Genomic DNA, 18,342 nt, shown 5'->3' on the forward strand with positions numbered 1-18,342 from the left:
AACAAACTATGTGTACATCATTTCAAATAATTAAAGCATACTTTCAGGCGAAAAAGTATGGTGGTTATTTCCGTTTCCGCTCAAAGTGGCTTTAAAGCTGAGCTTTACCAATTGAGCTTCAGTTTAAGCTTTACACCAGACTACCATTTTCAATAGAAAAAGATCTAGATATTTATAAACAATATATGATAGCTTTGTTTGTCTCAAATGATGCTTAAATTACATATATTTACATAAATATACACGTGCAAATAGATTAGGGCATTTATTTTCTGGCCACATCTGCGATTGCCTTTGATGGAAAAGATTTTTATATTGGCCATTAGGGTACGCGGAAAGAAAACTAGTTCAGAGCTATATATAAGTAGAGGCACAAAGCGATTTCTATATAAAGAGAGGCAAAAGGAATTGTCGACATAAATTTATGCAATCATTTAGATTCGATTCTCATGCAAATCCAATCAACCGAAATCAAAATAGAAATAAAACAAAATCTATTGTTTCAAAAGGCAGCAGATCTTGGCCAGTCGACTGCATAGAGGTGAGCTGGCCAAAACACATTCAATGGATCCATTTTTGGCCCGTCGCATTTGTGACCTATGGATAAAAGGCTGCGTGTATGTTATCTTTTTGTTATGATTATTTTTTGCGCAGACTAAGGCGGGCCTTAGTAATGTTTAAATTCGGCAATCAATGTCAATATTAGCGAGTGGACTCCTAAATCAAATGTTGCCATTCCACTGCCGGCTTGCGCGTCTCTTTTTGGCGAACTGTAGGTCAGAGAGGATTAGTCCATATCGTCGGCTCTTGACCCAATACACCGACCCATAGAAAGCTATTAGCTACTCCCCATAAATCAGCGCACTTCTCCTGGTGAAATTAGCCCGCTTAAGTGAGCCAAATGCCCGCAACAGGGCCATCAAGAAATGGCTACAAGTAGCATTAAATTAAAATAATTTATGGCAAACTTTCGGATCAAACTCTACGTAGGAGCCCAAGCTCGGCATAAAATTAACGGAGACCGCTAGGGTATTCAAAGCCCGCTGATTACAGAAATAAATTTCGGATGATGTCTGTGCGAATTTCGCCGGCTTGTGGCTATGCAAAGCGAGTGAGTGGGTTAATAGTGGGGCTGGTGGAGTTCAATGATCCGCAGCCACCCGCTTCTTTGGCAATTATTGCTATCAAACATTTCTAGGTTTTCCCGAGGCACTGAGCCAAATCCTAACTGAGAAACGACATGGTTCTTGTTTCCCTAAATCCGTTCATTTTAATTTAATTACTTCTCATCGATTTTGCATTTTTATTGAAAATGAATATTCAATACCCAGTCAGTAAACTTGTTTTAATTATCAATAATTATTTTAATTATTATCGAAAGTCATTTAGTTCTGAAATATCGAATGCAAATTGATTTCTTCATGTGTATATATAATTATACTTTTTTGGTTTTCTACTATAAAAGAATAAAACATTATTCCCAAAATTCGTACACTTTAATTTAATTACTTTTCAGCGATTTTGCATTTTTATTTAAAATGAATATTAAATATCCGGTTTTGTTTTTTAAATTGTCATTAAATAATTAATTATTATCAAAAGTCATTAAGTTCACATATATCGAGTATAAATTAATTTCTTCATGTGCATATTTTATTTAATGGCTTTCCAGATGGCCAACTTAGAGCCAAAACTGTGTACTCAAAGGGTTCTGAGTTTTGGGATCATAACTAATCCGGTCTCATGTAACTCCGCTTTGCATCATCTGTTAAATTTAGCCTGAGAAATCGACAAGCATGCGATGCTCGGATGATTAATTTTCAGCACTTTGCAGCCACATAATTAATTTTAGACAGCCCACAACCGAGAATACATTTTCAAGACCGATCATACTTTAAGCCTTATGTTTCCATCAGCCATCAAACAGAAAGCCACTCGATGAGCCGCAAGCAGCCCCAAATTAAGAATCGAGTTAAAATCAGAATTACATGAAAGGAACTTGCCAAATTTCGGCTGCCACGCGTTTCCATTATTTATTGGCCCCAAGCCGAGTGTTAGAAGTGTGCGGAGTTTTTTTTCTTTATCTTTCTTGCTGCCCTGTTGCTTGGCGTTGATTTTTGTATATTTATATTTTAGCCTTTTTCGGCTTTGATATGTTTTTTTTAGAGCTCTGAAGATGCGCTTCTTGACGGTGGTGGCACTTTCTAGTCGCCGGCTTCGGACGAGTGGGGCGATTTTGGAACGGGTTTCCAGAATGATTTATCATATATTTTAGTTAAACGAAAAAAGAGCATCACAGGCTGAAAAAACGTTAAGTTTGTCATAAAAGACTAAAACGTGTACTTGGCTAGTGAGTATTAAGGCCTTTTTAAACAGACAGTCTTTTACTCTGTAAAAAAAGCAGCAGGCAATTCATGATTCAGAAAATGTAGCTGGATAGCAACAACCAGTCTTATTAAATATTAAAGGAATTGTACTATTATTAAAAATAACATTACCTCTGAGTTTATTTCGCAGTTTTGACAATACTCCGATTTTCTTACCAAATGCAAGCTATCAAATATAAATACACAAGAGTTTTAAGAATATATAAAAATACATTTTAAGGTGATAGGGTATCCTCCACAGTTAGGGTATCTTAAAACTAAATTAACTAGCGCGTGTGACTATGCCGGCCAAAAGACAAAGACTAAGACAAAGGAAAGGCTGCAGCCACGAGAAAGAAGTTGCCGCCTGTTAAGCTCACATATATGGCAAAAATCGAATGGCCATAATATTAATTAGAATAGAATTTGCATTCATTAAGCCAGCGCCAAGTGGTCTTTGGTTTTTGTTAGACAGAGCGACGCGACCTGTGGGATTATGCAAAGGCAGTTTGAATCTGGTATATACAGCGCTTTGGAAACTCCATTTGGGTAAACCGATCGAGCGTCCCCATCCATTAACCATTATACATTATCCGATAACACAATCAGTGGGACGGAGATCTCCTTTCGCCAATCCGCTCTCCTGCCCGTATTATTTTTGTGGGTTACGCTAATTCGATGCCCACGCTTACTTATTAAGCCGGGCTGACAATTTAAGTGTTGTCTGTGGCCGCTGCGGTGGGGTTTTGTTCCCTTCTACGGGACGACTGTGTTGGGACCCCGAAACTGCCATTCACTAATTTGCATATTTCTCTATTTTTCGGCATAAGCAGCGATGCCGAAATGGAACTCTTAAGTGTGCGGACCGACTCACCGAACTACTGATGGATAACAATAATAAGCAGATGGGGCAATGTTGGTGATCTATTGACTATTGGCAGCTTGCGTGTAGAACATCTATGGGCAACTGGACCATAGTCAAAATAGAAATACATACATACATATGTATGTAGAATATGGTAGATAGAACTAGCTATGTTGACAGTGAATAAAATGTAAATTGGCAAAGCCATAAATTCAGATCGTTAATACTCGCAGTTTTTGACTATTTTTAAGTGCTGCACACACACAGGAAATGAAATGATTTATCTCAGGCGTACAATGGCAAGCCAAACTAGAATCGTAAGGCTCTAAACCTTTATGCATTTGGAAATAGGAAAACTGATATTGTTGCTATTTGATACCGACCAACCTCTTTATGGCCCTCGCGTTAATTGGCCAAACTGGTGCTATTAAGGCCCGTCTTCTTAGATTGGTGGCGATTGGTGGCGCGTGACAACCATCCATCACCGGCGCAATCCCCACAAAAAACACCTCCATCCCGTCATAAACTTCGGGCAACCCCATAGATCATGGCCTTGACTTTCGCAGCTGTACTTTGACCCGACTTGTATAGCGATTTTTCGATGAATCGATTGACGGTTTATTAGTCATCGTTTATCCTCGACTATACGGAACCGATTAGTTCCTAGCACTAACAAGCCTTGCTTCATGGCTATTTTTTTTTTGCTTCGATGTTGCAAATACAACGAATTGTGGCCAAATAAAACATGAACTCCCCCTCTCCAAAGTTTAATCATTAATCATTAGCTGTAGAGTAGCTGCAGTCTATAGTTCACTTTTGCTCTTAACAAATTGATTAGCTGGAATTGATGGCCTGCCTTCCTCTTTTAATATCTTTGATTAAATAATTTAATACCGTTTTATTAACTGGAGGGCGCGTTTAAATTTAAACTAACTCATAAATAAGCCAAAATAAATCTACCGGTGCAAACAACTTTACTTGATTTATTCAAACATCCCATGCATGTCCATGTTTAATTTTCGAAACAATTGGTGAGAGGTTTTTGAACAGAAGTGACACAAAAATCAGTTGCAGATCAAATGACACATCTGGATGATATAGAAAAATGCTTAAATTGGGATTAAGTGTGCTGTGGGCTGTCAACCAAATTGGTCGATAAATAATTGTAAGAAAACATGTTTTTAAAAGTAATGTGCTCTTAAGAAGCATGCCATATTCTTCCAAATATGTACATATGTCGATGTTGATGTCATATAAGATAAACAAATATTATAAGATTTTTTAAACTTAGTAATTGATAAGCGCGCATCCGCATAAGGCAGATTATTCTAAGAACTGACAATGGGATCTGCTGAAGATCTCTTCATTCAACATCCGGCATTCTGTTTACAAACTTGAACAATTCGTACGCATCGGGCATAATTATATCATATTTCCAAAATTGAATGGCTCGCTTGGTCAGTTCCTATTTGTTGATTAATGAACGGCGAACGACATCGCCACAAAGAGAAGCGGCTGCGATCGAAATAATCGAATTTTTGAGTGGCGATTCGGAAATCTATTGAAGTGAGCGAATTGGATTGAAACATATAACTCATCATTTGAATTTAAAACGGCGGCTTGAATGAAACAAGGCAGGCGGAGCGAACACAAAGAGGTGTAAACAAGACGAGAGAGCCAAGTTAATACATATCATATATATATACATATAATATACATATATATTTCAATGTGAGTATGTTTGAGCGCTCGACTTGTCCAAAACTTTGATGTCCATCAAATCTTTTGCATATGATTAAATAAAACAATTAAGAGAATCCGTGCGAACGATTTTGGCCATTAAACATTTTTTTTAGCCATCAACTGCTCTCGAGCTTGAGCTTGTGCGAATGTAAGCGTCGCAGTCGCCGTCAATCGTGTTGGCCAAGCTGCGTTTGAGCCGCAAAAGAGCGTCTTAGAACCCGTAGTCCAACAAAACCAAAGACGAACTCGTGCGAATTTACAGACGCGTGCGCTGGCAGCGACGTCTTTTTGGGCAGAGGCGCAAAAAAAAACGCCAGCTCTGTAATGGCCAGCGAAGAGCGGAGAATCTGTATAAATACCAAAAGGTTCTGCGTATTCCTCATTAGAGTTTCGGTTTTACTGCTGTGAACAAGCAACTCATCGGACAATATGGTAGGATTCGACACTTTAGGCATCGTAGCCATCGGAACACCACTAAAGGACTAAACTAAACAAACTTTCCCAACCGTTTCTTTCAGAAACTCTTCCTGGTCGCCTTTGCCGTGATCGCAGCTGTGGCTGCCGATGTCAGCCACCTGCCCTCCAACGAGTACCTGCCTCCCGTCCAGGAGCAGCAGATCATCGCCGCTCCCAGCAACGAGTATCTGCCTCCCGCGGAGGCCGAGGCTGCCCCTGCCCACGAGCTGGCCGATGATGGCTACCGTTACAAGACCCACAAGCGTGTGGTGATCCGTCGTCACCGTCGTGATGTGAACGAGCTGTCCAACGAGTACTTGCCCCCTGTCCAGGCTGTTCCTCCCACCAACGAGTACCTGGCTCCCGTTGAGGCTGCTCCTGAGACCGTCTTGGCCGATGATGGCTACCGTTACAAGACCCACAAGCGCGTGGTGTTCCGTCGTCAACGTCGTGATGTGAACGAGCTGTCCAACGAGTACTTGCCCCCTGTCGATGATGTTGCTCCCTCCAACGAGTACCTGGCTCCCGTTCAGACTGCTCCTGAGACCGTCTTGGCCGATGATGGCTACCGTTACAAGACCCACAAGCGCGTGGTGTTCCGTCGTCAACGTCGTGATGTGAACGAGCTGTCCAACGAGTACTTGCCCCCTGTCCAGGCTGTTCCTCCCACCAACGAGTACCTGGCTCCCGTTGAGGCTGCTCCTGAGACCGTCTTGGCCGATGATGGCTACCGTTACAAGACCCACAAGCGCGTGGTGTTCCGTCGTCAACGTCGTGATGTGAACGAGCTGTCCAACGAGTACTTGCCCCCTGTCCAGGCTGTTCCTCCCACCAACGAGTACCTGGCTCCCGTTGAGGCTGCTCCTGAGACCGTCTTGGCCGATGATGGCTACCGTTACAAGACCCACAAGCGCGTGGTGTTCCGTCGTCAACGTCGTGATGTGAACGAGCTGTCCAACGAGTACTTGCCCCCTGTCCAGGCTGTTCCTCCCACCAACGAGTACCTGCCCCCAGTGTCCGCCCCCGTCCAGGTTGCTGCCCCAGCTCCCGCTCCTGTTCAGATCGCCGCCCCTGTCCAGCTGGCCGCCCCCGCTCCCGTCGTGGTTGAGGCTGAGCCCGCTCATGAGCTGGCCGATGACGGTTACCGTTACAAGACCCACCGTCGCGTTGTCTACCGCCGCCACCGCCGTGACGTCAACGAGCTGTCCAACGAGTACTTGCCTCCTTCCAACGAGTACCTGGCTCCCGCTGAGGCTGCTTCTGAGACCATCCTGGCTGATGATGGATACCGCTACAAGACCCACAAGCGTTTTGTGTTCCGCCGTCACTAAATCATCCGATAAAGGCTTCACTAGGTGATCGATTTGTGCTCATTTTGGAGTGCAGACCCTACTATTAGAATACCTCCTTTTCATTCAAATAAAATATTACGATAACAAATTAATCATTTCAAGCGCCTTTTTAGTTTTATAATGTTGGGTGTACAACATTTAATTTATCTATTTAAAATATTTTAAATGGAGGAATATATTTCTATAACATATAAATCCTTGGCTCGATATTCAACGAATAATAAAAACTGACGAAGTTTATAACATTTTGCCTTTCTATTACCTGTGATGATTCACCAGTGTAAGAAGAGAAGATAAGTGTTAGAAGATATTCAAAATTTCATTATCTAATTATGTACATTAGAACGTAATGTTTGCCAAACAATATACACTTGACACATACTCTAATTTTAATCTATTTGTGCCAAAGCTTCCGCAAACTCATCTTTAATAAAAAGTTCAATACTGCTTGACGCTTTTAGACCGCTTACCTACAAAAGTATGGGGTATGTTAACTTTCTTGGTTGGAGTGCCATCTTAATAGTGTCGTTATTCGCTCAATAATTTGTATATGACCTAGAAGCTTATCATAATTTAGGAAAATTTTATTATAAAGCAACACTATTGTTATTAGAATGTTAATTTAAAATGATAGTAATTCTTTGATTTTCAAAATATTTGCATTTTAATATTGGAAGGGGCAACACGCTTTCAGCACAATCTAGTTCGAGAAATGGAATTAATTACCTCGTTTTATTAATGTTTTCCTTTGAATTGTGCTTTATAAAAAAGGTAATTTTTCCAAAAGTGTATTCAGTTCATTTTGTTCAGGTTTTCTTTCAGGCGGTGACATACAATCGATTTCGGCAGTCAATTCTATTATTTCGGCATTGAGATCGTGATTTATTTCCGCAACTTGATTGCTTTTTCGGCAGTCATTTCGCTTTTTTACCAACTGTTTTTTTGCCTTTTCTCCGCTCCGCTATCGAACATCTGCTTTTATTACCCGGAGTGAGAGAACCCGATTGGTTGTACCAGTTGATTAAGCCACAATATAATTATCGACAATTAAGCAAATTGAGTTGGGGTGGATTGGAATTAGTATTGAAATCGAAATCGGCACGCGTTTGGCCTGGGAGAAATTGGCGAGTGCGGATGGGGGAACAATGGAACCTGATCTTGGCCACTAAGTATTAATGAAATATATTAAAAGTATTAAGTGGCCGTTTGGCTGTTTAGGTGGTTAGGCCGGGGGAGAAAGGGGGACCCCCAAATCGTCGTGGCTCATGATTTCGCTGGAGTTGAGCAGATCGCAAAACCCGCCACAAACCTGCTTGCAAAACTATAATGGATATGTTTTGGCGGTGTCACTAAATACAAATTCATAAATTAAATAGTCAAATGCAAATTTCCCGCCGCAGGCCGGTGATTAGAATCATATAAATAAGCCGCAGAACATGGTCTAAGGCATCACTTCCACTTGCACTCTCCGTTCAACTGGACAGCCGAGCACCTAGCAAAATGGTACTAACCAGGAACGGTGCACCCATCAGGATAATCAGCTAATATGTGCCACTTCTTCCATTGCAGAAATTCTTCTTGTTCTGCGCCTTCATCGCCGCCGTGGCCGCCGATGTCAGCCACCTGCCATCCAGCCAGTACCTGCCCCCCAGCCGTGGTGTGGCCTCGGCTCCCGTGGCTTCCTACGCCGCTCCTGCCCCCAGCTACAGCGTAGAGGCCTCGGCTCCAGTTGCCTCCTACTCCGCTCCCGTTGAGTCCAGCTACTCCGCTGCTGCTTCTGCTCCAGCGGTGTCTTATGCTGCTCCAGCTGTGTCCTACGCCGCTCCTGCCCAGAGCTACTCTGCTCCCGCTGCCACCTACACCGCTGCTGCTTCTGCCCCAGCTGTGTCCTACGCCGCTCCTGCCCAGAGCTACTCTGCTCCCGCTGCCACCTACACCGCTGCTGCTTCCGCCCCAGCTGTGTCCTACTCCGCTCCCGCTGAGTCCTACGAGACCGCTGCCTCTGAGCCCGCCCACACCTTCTCGGCCAACGATGGATACCGCTACAAGACCCAGAGGCGCGTCGTCCTCCGTCGTCATCGTCGTGGTGTGCCTTCCAACGACTACCTGCCCCCCTTCCAGGGAGCCGCTTCTGCCCCAACCAGTGAGTACCTGCCCCCAGCAGCTTCCGCCCCCGCTCCCGTCTACCAGCCCGCCCCAGCTGCCTCTGCCCCAGCTGTGTCCTATGCCGCCCCAGCTGCCGAGCCCGTTGAGAGCTACGAAACCGCTGCTTCTGCTCCTGCCCACTCCTTCTCCTCCAACGATGGATACCGCTACAAGACCCACAAGCGTGTGGTGCTCCGCCGTCACCGTCGTGATGTGAGCCACCTGCCCTCCAACGATTACCTGCCCCCAGCAGCCTCTGCCCCCGAACCAGTGTACTCCGCTCCCGCCCAGAGCTACTCAGCTCCCGCTGCCACCTACACCGCTGCTGCCTCCGCCCCAGCTGTGTCCTACGCCGCTCCTGCTCAGAGCTACTCCGCTCCTGCTGCCACCTACAGCGCTGCTGCTTCTGCCCCAGCTGCCTCCTACGCCGCTCCCGCCCAGAGCTACTCTGCTCCTGAGTTCTACACCGGCGCCGCTTCCGCCCCAGCTGCCTCCTACTCCGCCCCAGCTGCTTCCTACTCCGCCCCCGCTGAGAGCTACGAGACCGCCGCCTCTGAGCCCGCCCACTCCTTCTCCGCCAACGATGGATACCGCTACAAGACCCAGCGTCGCCGCGTCCTCCGCCGTCACCGTTACTAGAGGCTCCAACGAACCCCCAGCAAACCGAGTTTAATTCTGTTATTTGACTCACTGGTTTCACCTGGGAAACGAAATTGAGAAATTCATAAATAATAAAAATATTGAAAAATACTCCCACTGCCTTATTACCTAATCTACTAACAGGAAACCCCAATTCACGGGAGCTCTCTTATTTGCCTAACAATAATATTGCATAATAGAGTAAGAAGCTTAGGCCATTAAAGCCATTGGATATTGGGCATTAATACCTGTCGTCAAGCGGAGACGATCCAGCAGCTGAAAAAAACTAGTTCAGCTCGAGATGCGGAAACTCGTTTAATGATCCGAAATTAATTTTTTGTTCAGCAAGTGCATTGTCGTCCGAAGCTTCAAGTTCAAAGTCAACAATAAGTTAATAAGAGCAAACTTTTTGGCCTTTATGTGTATGTTGTATACTTACGGGCTGAAGTGATGGACTTATTTTTTTTTTGTCTTTGAGCTTTAGTAAGGCTAAGGAAAAGTCCTAAGAAAGTCGGTTGTAGCAGTCTTCATTCAAATCATTTCATTTTATTATGGTCCCATTTTGTAAAATATTATTATTCTTTATATTTTATCATAGTATGTACTTCTGATCAATATACTGATATTTGGAACCGCAAAAGCACAGAAAAACGATTTTCGGCAAAAATTCAAAAATCATCATCAAAAATGATATTTGGAATCGCAAAAACACAGAAAAACGATTTTCGGCAAAAATTCAAAAATCATCATCAAAAATTGGAAAAAAATTTAAAAAAATAAAAACTTTTTGTAAACACAGTTTGATTGGAAATTTAATTACGAACTCAACGAGGTATGTCATTCCATATTGGGACCAATATTTCGAATGTTCTGATCAAAATACTGATATTTGGAATCGTAAAAACACAAAAAAACGATTTTCGGCAAAAATTATCATTAAAAATTGGTAAAAAAAAAGTAAAAATATAAAAAAATTTGTTTGTAAACACAGTTCGATTGGAAATATAACGACGTAAAATTGCGTTGAAAGTCGCTATAACCGGATTCTACTGTATTACCAAAATCCTTAATTTATATCCAAATCCAAAGTAAGGCTTTTGTTATTACTATTGTTATTTGTAAGGTCTTTGAGTAAAATTATTATAATTTTTTGTGGGCCAATTGCATTATACTTTCCGGCAGGCGAGCACTATGGACTGCGATGTCTAAAAGTATGTGAGTATACCCGCTCAAAAGCATAATCATTCTGAATAAGCTTATCTTGCTCTAACTCTATCTTGCTAATATCTATTTAGTGTCTTACCCTCTGACCCATTGAACGAAAACAGCAAAAACATAACATTCACATTGTCGTTTTTAATTCGGCAGCATTGCGTAATCGTTAAAACATAAGTTTAAAAAACATATTTTAATGACTAAGTTCGATTGGAGATTCCGCAGGCAAGATCCCCGGTACATCATTAATGATAGGTATTAAATAAAATATTACAGTAGACTACAATTATTCAATTTCGTACGTTCCTAAGGATCACTATGCGCACACAGAGGCAATTGTGTCATTTAATCAATGATGAGTGGCCGATCGCGGAATGAGTTATTCAAAAGTCGAAGGCGATCGCCGGCTTCGGGTAGGAATAGCCCGCGGACTTGGGGGCGGGTGGGGGAAATGGAATGACTGGCTTGGGGTAGTCGTAACCCTGCTTCACCTGCGGGGGTGGCAGGTACTTGGGAGTGGGCGGGCTGGTTGGCACAACGGGGGGAAGGTACTTTTGCGGGGGATTCGTGGGTGGTGGGAAGGGAATGGCGGGCTTGGGATAGTCGTAGCCCTGCTTCACCTGAGGTGGAGGCAGGTACTTGGATGTGGGTGGAGGTGGTGGTGGTGCTTGAGTTGTGGTCACAGGTGGCAAGTACTTCTGTGGTGGGGCAGTGGGTGGTGGGAATGGAATGGCGGGCTTGGGATAGTCGTAACCCTGCTTCACCTGCACCGGGGGCAAGTACTTGGGCGTTGGTGGGTTTGTAGGGGGCAGATATTTTGGCACTGGTGGTGAAGTTGGAATCACTGGTGGCGGCAGGTACTTGGGCGTTGGGTTAGTGGGTGGTGGGAATGGAACGGCAGGCTTTGGGTAATCATAGCCCGACTTAGGTTGTGGAGGTGGCAGATACTTGGGCTGCGGTGGGTTCGTTGGCTTCGGAGGTGGCAAGTACTTGGGCTGTGGTGGAGTCGTGGGCACAACGGGTGGCAAGTATTTCTGTGGTGGATTTGTTGGTGGTGGGAATGGAATTACTGGTTTTGGGTAATCATAACCCGACTTGGGCTGCGGGGGAGGCAGATACTTGGGCTGTGGTGGATTAGTTGGCTTCGGAGGTGGCAAGTACTTGGGCTGTGGTGGAGTCGTGGGCACAACAGGTGGCAGATATTTCTGTGGTGGGTTAGTGGGAGGTGGGAAAGGAACGGCGGGTTTTGGGTAATCGTAGCCTTGCTTCACTTGTGGGGGAGGAAGGTATTTAACAGTAGGTGGTGGAGGAGGTGCTTTCGTGGTGGTTACAGGTGGCAAATATTTTTGTGGGGGAGCAGTTGGTGGTGGGAATGGAATAGCGGGCTTGGGATAGTCGTAGCCCTGTTTCACCTGAGGAGGTGGCAGGTACTTGGGTGGTGGTGGTGGTGCTTGTGTTGTGGTCACAGGAGGCAGGTACTTCTGTGGAGGAGCAGTGGGTGGTGGGAATGGAATGGCAGGTTTGGGATAGTCATATCCTTGCTTCTTTGGTGGTGGTGGAATGTAGGCAGGTGTAGGTGGGGGAATGTATTTTGGCACAGGAGGACTGGTGGGCACAACGGGAGGCAGGTATTTCTGTGGTGGGTTCGTGGGTGGTGGGAATGGAATGGCTGGCTTAGGATAATCGTATCCCTGCTTGACCTGAGGAGGGGGCAGGTACTTCTTAGTCGGCGGTGGTGGTGGAGGTGGAGCAGGAGTAGTGGTCACCGGTGGCAGATACTTCTGTGGCGGAGCAGTAGGTGGTGGGAATGGAATGGCTGGCTTGGGATAGTCGTATCCCTGCTTCACTTGCGGAGGTGGCGCTTGAGTTGTGGTTACAGGTGGCAAGTACTTTTGTGGTGGAGCAGTTGGTGGTGGGAACGGAACTGCTGGCTTGGGGTAATCGTATCCTTGCTTTGGCTGGGGGAAGGGAACCGATGGTGTGGGATAGTCGTATCCCTTAACCGGTTGTGAAGTCACCCTTATCTGTGGAGGCTGCGTTGGTGGCGGGAAGGGAACCGCTGGCTTGGGATAGGAGTACCCACTGACCAGCTTGGGTTCCTGCGGAATGATCTGCTGCACTGGCGGCGTGTACTTGGGCTGTGCTGGCGGGAAGGGAACAGCTGGCTTTGGGTAGGAGTAGCCACTGGGCTCCACAACCTTCGGGAGCGGTGGTGGGAACGGAATTTCCGGCTGCGGATACGAATACCCATCGGTGAAGGACACCTTCGGCTTAGGATAGTCATAGCCCTGCAAAGGATTCAATTAGTTAAGTATGCTTATATTAATGAGATATTATCTGCATACCTGGGCCGCAATAAAGTAGCTCTGGCTTAGAGCGATCAAAGCCAGGCTAAACATGCGAATATGCTGCAAAAATAAAAAAATATTTATAAATATAATTTAGTGTTGAAAACAGTAATGATCTTAAGCCAAGTCTATGACATTTATATTTAGCCGGTGTGACTGACAATATCTACGTGGGCCTCGACCGTTTATGGTTATTTTCCGTGCCATCTCAGCATCGAAAATTTCCGCATATAATTAAGGCTCGCAAATTTGGCAAATGGCCATTGTCAGCTTTTGACACCATCGATCTTTGGCTAAGAATTCGACACTGCGCTCACAATCCAATTAGGTCACGTTCAACTAAGGCTCTCCACGCACATTAATGATTAACAAGTCGAAAGCCAAGCCAAACGCATTTTCGCGCACTAATTGCCCATGCGTTGATTGATTATTGGCAGGGGCGGTATAAACCGGGCCTACACCAAGCCCGCATGTGGTTGCATAACAAATAACAAAAAAATAGATAAATAAAAACTGGTAGCTGCCGCGGGCATCACTCAGAGTCAAGGTCGTAGCATCTGCCACATTGGCCATTAGTTTATCGAACCGATCTGGACCGCCTAGAAATGTTCTAAATACCAGGCCTGTGTGAATAACCTCGTGGAGAGTCTGACAAAAACACTGGCACTTGATGGCAGAGTCACGCCGACCGGTTCGATAAACCCGAAAAGATGTTAAAATTAAATTAGATGGAAATCCCTCCACTCACTCTGATTTATGTAAATACGAAACTAGCAATTTGGCGTGCGCTAATTAAGCCATAGATAAGAAACTTTGAGAGAGGCAGTGAAAACCTTTATCTGCTGTGCAAAAACCATCTTTGAAACCCGGAATTCCATTTCTCAAATTAAAACACATAAATTTGCCCAAAATAAAACTAAAAAATAAACTTAAACGGCTTCTACGAGTGCGCTTCAAGTCAAAGTCGTTAAACACTGGCCATTAAAACAAAAACCTTAATTGAATCAAGACAATAGCAGCAAAAAACTCAACAAAAAAAAAACTTGTTATATAAAAATGGAACAAAAGTCGCGTCAAACCGAACGATCATCTCAATCAAATGGATATAGTTTAAGCCATCCCACGCAATGTTCTTATGGATTTATGATTATGTTTCTTATTTTTGCTTAACCTCTTTGATAAATTGTTATGGAAAAATGCCACTTGTGAGATACTCAAGCGGCTTGTCAGCTGTCGGGCCTTAAATTCTAGCGGATTTGCCAATCTTCTTTCAACTTGTGGCATGAATAGCTAGCACCTCTAGAAACTAGTTCTAACCCCCGTATAATTTGGCTTTCTGTTGCGTTATTAGTTGACAACTCGCGTTGATATGTGTATGTCCATTAAAGACAGAACCCAATTAAGTTTTGGGTTGAAATGTATTTTTTTAATGGCAGTGACGCACACAGTTGTCGCATAACATGAATAATGCTCTCGATGTTTCTATTTGTTAATATTCACTTTAGAATAATCCCCAAGATGGAAACCAACGATTTCTGCTTATTCAAAACGAACATGGCTCAGGTGAATTAAGATATACATATCCGTTTTCCTGTTGACCTTAATTGAGGATTTCACCATACCGATCTACAAGCTCGTAATTAAAGCACCCATTACAAAATACCTGTCCGAATGTGCGGCGTCATCTCGGGTGGCATAATTCTGTGTGGCTTGAATAGTTGAAGTTTTTAAGAGTGTGTAAAGTGGGTGAGGTCTACTGCTCGAGGTGCGCCCGCCGTTGGAACTTTTTTTACACACAGAATCTAAATCTGTTTCGATCATGTCGAGTCATTTTCCTAGGCCCTGACTCCAAACAAACAGTAAAAAAAAACACCCAAATCTTAGACAATTCGGGCGACAATTGCCGCGAAACGGGGGGCGTTAATTGTCACAATTGAGGCGTGTGAAGTCACATCATAAAACCAAAGCCAGCACATCTATTTATATGTGGTGTGACGACCTTGGTGAAAATCAGTTTGGCGCTCGGTGTTAATTGCTGTTGCCTAACACTGGTTCTGGGCACCCATTGACTCATTCAAGCCTATTCAGCAGCCAGGGCTTATTGCCAAATTCCGTGGCCCGTTTAGCCGCTCTTGAAATGGCCAAGAACACGCGCATGCGTGAAGAGCAACTCAGCGCTGGGCGGATTGAAACGGTCGGTTATGAGCACTTCCGGTCGCAACTCCGGAGTCGCCCTCGAGTGAGTCAGTCATTGGCAGCGAACTCGGTTTGGGAGCCGGTGGAATCACCCAATGCAGTTACCATTGCCGCAGGTCAGCACGGTAAGAAATTTCCAGTTGTCTTGTGAAATTAATGAATCAAAATGATTGCGAAGTACGGGAAAATATAAATATAACAGAGAGCCAACCAAATAAATAAATTGCAAAATATTAAAAGTTGTTGGGAAATGGTTATTGCAAATAACACGTCTTGTCAGATAATCAATTGTTCTGAACTCTAATGAACTTATCAAAAAAGAATTTTTTAAACTTCTGAATTATGGTTTTGAATCAATAATGATCCTTTCTCTACGTGTATGTCGCCGTCTTCGCATCTGACTGATGACTGCTGCCAGCTGTTTTCTGTTATTTTATTTGTACTTGTACCGATTTTCTTCAATTGTAGCGCCATTTATGCAAATTTACCATGCGACTCCTCCACTCGGAGCGCGGAGTCGTATCTGTTTCTGTTTTTGTTTCTGTAAGTTTGTTTGTTTTTCGTCGCTGTCGCTTTTTAGAAACTCTTTGGCGTTGGGCAATTTTGTTTGACAGACAACTCATGGGATGCCAGCAGGCCAACTGCCTGCAAGCTGCAAGCTGCAGATCTGCTGCACTCTGCTGCAGAGTGCAGCATGCAAACTGCACCTCAAAAAAGTGTGAATATTTCTGGGATCCATTGCCGATTCTAGCCGCCACAATGTTACGATTATGGCCTGATTGTTCGCACATTTCGGTGCACTCGTTTCGCACTGCAACACCAGCACACTCACCATCTTCATTCTCGAGTCGTGATGCAACAACGCGTTTTGCGATTCAATAGCAGATCAGTTCAGTTCAGTTCAGTTTAACAGCACCACTTGCGTCAGCACCTAAAATATATTTACGAACATCACTTATTTACATCCAAAAAGTTCTATATAGAAGTCACTCTGTTTATGGCAAACAGCTACCCACTTGTAAAGAACGCAAAATCGCCGCGGTTAAAGGCGGCACAGAAAATCGCTACTAAAACGCTAATAAAACGCGCGCGTTTCGCTAGCGGCCGAGTGCGCGAGACGAAGCGATCTCGAGCAAATTTGAAGTTCAAATAACAAAAACTGCGCCGACGCCCGGCGTATTTATAAGACTCTGCTGCCGAAGACGCCCGATCGAATCGCTCGGCAGTCGCCACGCATGCGCAGTGCAGCCGCGCCGCTTGAATCCAGGTGGGACGGGTCTGCGGACAAGAAGACTGCCGCCACCTGTGGGGTATTTCGTGCGTGCTCACAATTAGGCCGTCTTTGGGGTGCTAATCGATTTCATAGCTCCTCCTCCGGAATTAGAGGTGTTTGCCTAAGCCCGTTGCTTTACAAACTGCAGAAGTAGCCACGAAAATTGGCCTACAAATTGCCATCATTATGCGCCAAAAATAGCAATGGAACGACCTTGAGCATAAGCAGTGGTTGGGCGGAGAGAAAATTTAATTTGAATAAAAGAAAAAAAACGGAAATAAATAAAATCTTTGTAGGAAAAGGAAATAAAAGTCATGAAATATAAAAAAAGAAAGAAGGAATGGAAAATTTAAAAACTTTGAACCCCAGAAAATCTGTTATAAATAATATTATACAAAAACTACAAAATACCGTTTAAATAGCTCAGGTCTCAAATAAAATGATAATTGATTATAAAATTGCTTACTCATAAATTTCAAGTTTACATATTTAACAACACTGATCTCTTTTAATAGCTCTCCACCAACAAAAACCTTTTCATGACTTCCGAAAATCAGACGCAAGCGTGCCAAAATATTGGATACCATTTTGCCTTGCAGTTTGGCTACCGTTTGAAGTGAGCTGAGATGCGATGACCTTGATTGATTTTATATCGATCGCAGTGCAAAAAGAACACCCAAAATCTAAAGTTGAAGTTGTTTTGATTTGCTTTTATTTGGGCTGTTGAATGACCTTAGATGGCAGTTGGCTTGAATGACGGGAAACAGAACCCCAGCGGAGTGGAAGTAGAAGTGGAGCTGGCCAAAAGTGTGAAAAGCGATCAGATAGCTTCGGTTCTTTTTCATCAATCAAGCGGAACTGCACCCTTTTACTATCTGGGAGAGAGAGATGAGGGGGCAAAACCTTGTTCATGCCGCATTTAATGGCTTATTAATGTTGATTTTCGTACTAATCTCTTGCCTGACAAATTAGACAATCGATCAAGCAACGGTTTCCATTGTTGATTCCATTAAATTAAGCTCTAATCATCTAAAAAACAAAAAATGAAGGAACAAAAACCCTGCAAGCGAAACAAAGCCACAAAAAGATGCTGGTCTATGTTCACGGCTCGTCGAACAAATAGAAATTCAATTATTAATAACAATCATAAATCGAACGAAAAACCGGAAGATACCCGTACAAGATGCGTTGTCTTGTACAGCAAGCATTTGATTCGACTCAAGTATTTCAACTTTCAAAACTATGAAACATAACGAAATGCCATTAGCAACTTGAACTGAAATCGTTTATTGCCAGCCGATATTTAAAAACCAGAGAGCTAGATCAGAGATGATCGACGGCTGCCACAGATGAGTCGCATTTCAGTCGGAGTTCTATTTGCGTGGCTAACTGGAAATTCTATTCGCCTAAGCGGCTTAGCACTAAAACTAAAAGCTTCTAAAAACTACTTAGCATTCCCACAAATGCGAAGCAAATCACTCAAGAATTTTAAGCTACAGATTGCAAGCTTTCTGATTCTCTACAATTTGGTAGTCACATAATAAATAAATATTAACCAGGATTAACACTGCAACTAGGATGTGGCTAGAACCTGATTAAAATTCCTTGTATTCAGCTCATAAATAATATAAGCCACCTGAAGTTTTTATGCATTTCGCTGGGACAATTTCGCCCATGGCATACAAATGATTCGTCAGCAGCGTCAACCGCAAGGTAAACGCTCATAAAACCAACAACCAACAAT

The 18,342-nt window shown here is 43.7% G+C and overlaps 3 protein-coding genes across 3 annotated transcripts; 2 read left to right on the forward strand and 1 right to left on the reverse strand.

The window, feature by feature from the left end:
* The first annotated feature begins 5,303 nt into the window (after positions 1-5,303).
* On the forward strand, positions 5,304-6,874 carry LOC26536153. The gene is made up of 2 exons (XM_015194259.3): positions 5,304-5,406; positions 5,493-6,874. Exons 1-2 carry the CDS (start codon positions 5,404-5,406, stop codon positions 6,759-6,761), a joined length of 1,272 nt encoding a protein of 423 aa, XP_015049745.1. The 5' UTR covers positions 5,304-5,403; the 3' UTR covers positions 6,762-6,874.
* Positions 6,875-8,233: 1,359 nt separating this feature from the next.
* LOC6532979 (extensin) lies at positions 8,234-9,677 on the forward strand. The gene is made up of 2 exons (XM_002093678.3): positions 8,234-8,285; positions 8,352-9,677. The coding sequence occupies exons 1-2, from the start codon at positions 8,283-8,285 to the stop codon at positions 9,564-9,566; spliced, it is 1,218 nt and encodes a 405-aa protein (XP_002093714.2). The 5' UTR covers positions 8,234-8,282; the 3' UTR covers positions 9,567-9,677.
* Positions 9,678-10,902: 1,225 nt separating this feature from the next.
* LOC6532980 (extensin-1) lies at positions 10,903-16,476 on the reverse strand. The gene is made up of 4 exons (XM_002093679.3): positions 16,342-16,476; positions 16,158-16,256; positions 13,127-13,189; positions 10,903-13,069 (listed from the first exon to the last, which is right to left on the reverse strand). The coding sequence occupies exons 2-4, from the start codon at positions 16,164-16,166 to the stop codon at positions 11,165-11,167; spliced, it is 1,977 nt and encodes a 658-aa protein (XP_002093715.2). The 5' UTR covers positions 16,167-16,256; positions 16,342-16,476; the 3' UTR covers positions 10,903-11,164.
* Between the last annotated feature and the right edge of the window lie 1,866 nt (positions 16,477-18,342).

The sequence above is a fragment of the Drosophila yakuba genome, chromosome 3L, assembly GCF_016746365.2.
Source record: "Drosophila yakuba strain Tai18E2 chromosome 3L, Prin_Dyak_Tai18E2_2.1, whole genome shotgun sequence".
Taxonomy (NCBI): Eukaryota; Metazoa; Arthropoda; class Insecta; order Diptera; family Drosophilidae; genus Drosophila; species Drosophila yakuba.

Bases quoted from the DNA above. Each gene is read 5' to 3' on its own strand.
- LOC6532980 (XM_002093679.3), bottom strand. The intron at 13,070-13,126 runs GTATGCAGATAA...AATCCTTTGCAG, and splicing joins GCTACTTTATTGCGGCCCAG to GGCTATGACTATCCTAAGCC.